At 36.3% G+C, this 1,904-nt stretch overlaps 1 protein-coding gene across 1 annotated transcript; it reads right to left on the reverse strand.

Moving 5' to 3' along the window:
• Window positions 1-493: 493 nt before the first annotated feature.
• Window positions 494-1,628, reverse strand: LOC131597471 (E3 ubiquitin-protein ligase RSL1-like). Its single transcript, XM_058870167.1, has 2 exons — window positions 856-1,628; window positions 494-695 (listed from the first exon to the last, which is right to left on the reverse strand). Exons 1-2 carry the CDS (start codon window positions 1,626-1,628, stop codon window positions 494-496), a joined length of 975 nt encoding a protein of 324 aa, XP_058726150.1.
• Window positions 1,629-1,904: the final 276 nt, after the last annotated feature.

Here is a 1,904-nt window from a genome sequence, read left to right on the forward strand (position 1 = left end):
ATGTCGGAGATTGTTCACATTTCGTGGTGTTGGCTTTGTTCCTCTTATAAGAAGGTGAATCTTTGTAATTTTTACTATTGGAATATTCTACCTCTTGAGTGTTTTGAGAGGTAGGAGCTTTCCGTTTTGTTTCGGGTGGAACATCCCTTTTGCTCATTGCTTATTTAAGATTAAAAAAAAAAAAAACTAACACACAAACTGTGTACTTGTCAACGAAAAATTTCTCAATTGTTCGTAATAAAAACTTTTAACAAAAGTAATATAATTGATTAACTATATAAAAACCACTTCTATTAAATAATACATCTAAGATTATGCATAAAAGTAGATATTTGAATTGACTTCAAAGAACAATTCACACACGGTGAGTTGGATAGCATATCTGAGTTAATATTAGAAGTCTTTGGCGTAACAGAAAATTCCTTAGAAAGAATTTGAGATTTAAATGCCTATTCAAATTCTAATGATAAATCATCTGTGGTTAAGTCACAAGTTATAATGAGTCCTCCTCCTCCTCAAAGACATCATCATCATCATCATCATTATAGATGAGATTCCTATTAGTGATAGTTCTGGTGAGAGTTCTTCCAGAAAAAACCTGTGGAGGTTGTTGTGGAGTCCTATTGAGTTTCCAACAATTGCAGCCTCTATCAGTGTAGGCAAGTCCACAATTGTAACAAAATTGACATTGACACCTACAATAAAAGTTAACATTTTAAAATTTCTTTCTAGATGAAATTAGCATGAACATATACCTAACATACAAAGGTTTGTTTTATATTTGAACATCTCTTAAATTGATGATTGTAAGACGAAATCACAAAGCAAGAGATCAGATCAAAATAAGAAAGAAACCTGCATGTCATGGCATCGCAGCCGCCGCATTCTTTGTCCACATAAATTTTGCAATTAGGACATCGCCTCCAGTGCATTTTCTTAGCAAGGCGCACCAACATAATATCTTCTTTCTCCCTGTCGCCCGCGTTCAGCTTCTGGAACTCGCTGCATTCGATTCCATCATGCCACGCAACCTTACATTGCGCACAGAACATCCTATTACACTTAGGGCATTCTGAATTTCTAACAGCCTCCGTTTTATCATCGATCAAAAGAGCAGAACAGTCTGCAAATGGACAGTAGAATTTTTGGGAAGCAGCCTCTTTACTCCACTTTTCAAAAACCTCGGCTGGAAGAATCGTCCGGCAAAACTGTGCTTCTAAAGAAGCTTTACATTCGGGAACTGGACATGAGATGTCGACAATGTTATTTTCAAGCTTGGAAGCGATGTAATTAGCGACGCAATCAGAGCAATACGCGTGAGAGCAGCCGCTGATGTTGTAGAAAGCTTCCTTCATTGTTTTAGTTTCGGAGCAGATTTCGCAGACAAATTGAGTGTTACTTGAATTTGAGGACTCTCCTTTTTGGAAATTTCTCTTATGTTTCCTTAAAGGAGTGTGCGTAGGAATGAAATCGAGGATCTTATTGCCATCGTCTTCTTCGTCGGAAAGGTCGACGACGGCGGAGATGGTTGGCTTGCTGTATGAGCGGAAAGAGTCGAGGTCGATTACCTCTGGTGTGGAAGGTGAAACTCGATTCCTTCTTCTCCTTGGAGTAGCTTCCGAAGCCATTGGAATTGGAAAGAGTCGAGGTCGATTACCTCTGGTGTGGAGAGTTTCGGAAGCAGTAGTCTATGAGAATTCAAAAGTTTGGGGAAATTATTCATATTATATATTTGAATCTAACCTTCCATACATGTACAAATCTCGGATTAATGAATAAAATCTTATTATTTTTCACCAAATCATAAATTGATGATTGTGTTAAAAATAAGTTATTTGATATGATTTATTTATATTGAAATCAAATCAATTTGTCAATCAATTATTAATTATAATTATTTTTAG

Source organism: Vicia villosa, linkage group LG4 (assembly GCF_029867415.1).
Source record: "Vicia villosa cultivar HV-30 ecotype Madison, WI linkage group LG4, Vvil1.0, whole genome shotgun sequence".
NCBI lineage: Eukaryota > Viridiplantae > Streptophyta > Magnoliopsida > Fabales > Fabaceae > Vicia > Vicia villosa.

What these genes read in the sequence shown, in the direction of transcription:
- LOC131597471 (XM_058870167.1), bottom strand. Translation starts at nt 1,628, where the DNA reads ATGGCTTCGGAAGCTACTCCAAGGAGAAGAAGGAATCGAGTTTCACCT. An exon ending in TGCGATGCCATGACATGCAG is followed by an intron (nt 696 to 855) that starts GTTTCTTTCTTA and finishes CTTTTATTGTAG; the next exon opens with GTGTCAATGTCAATTTTGTT.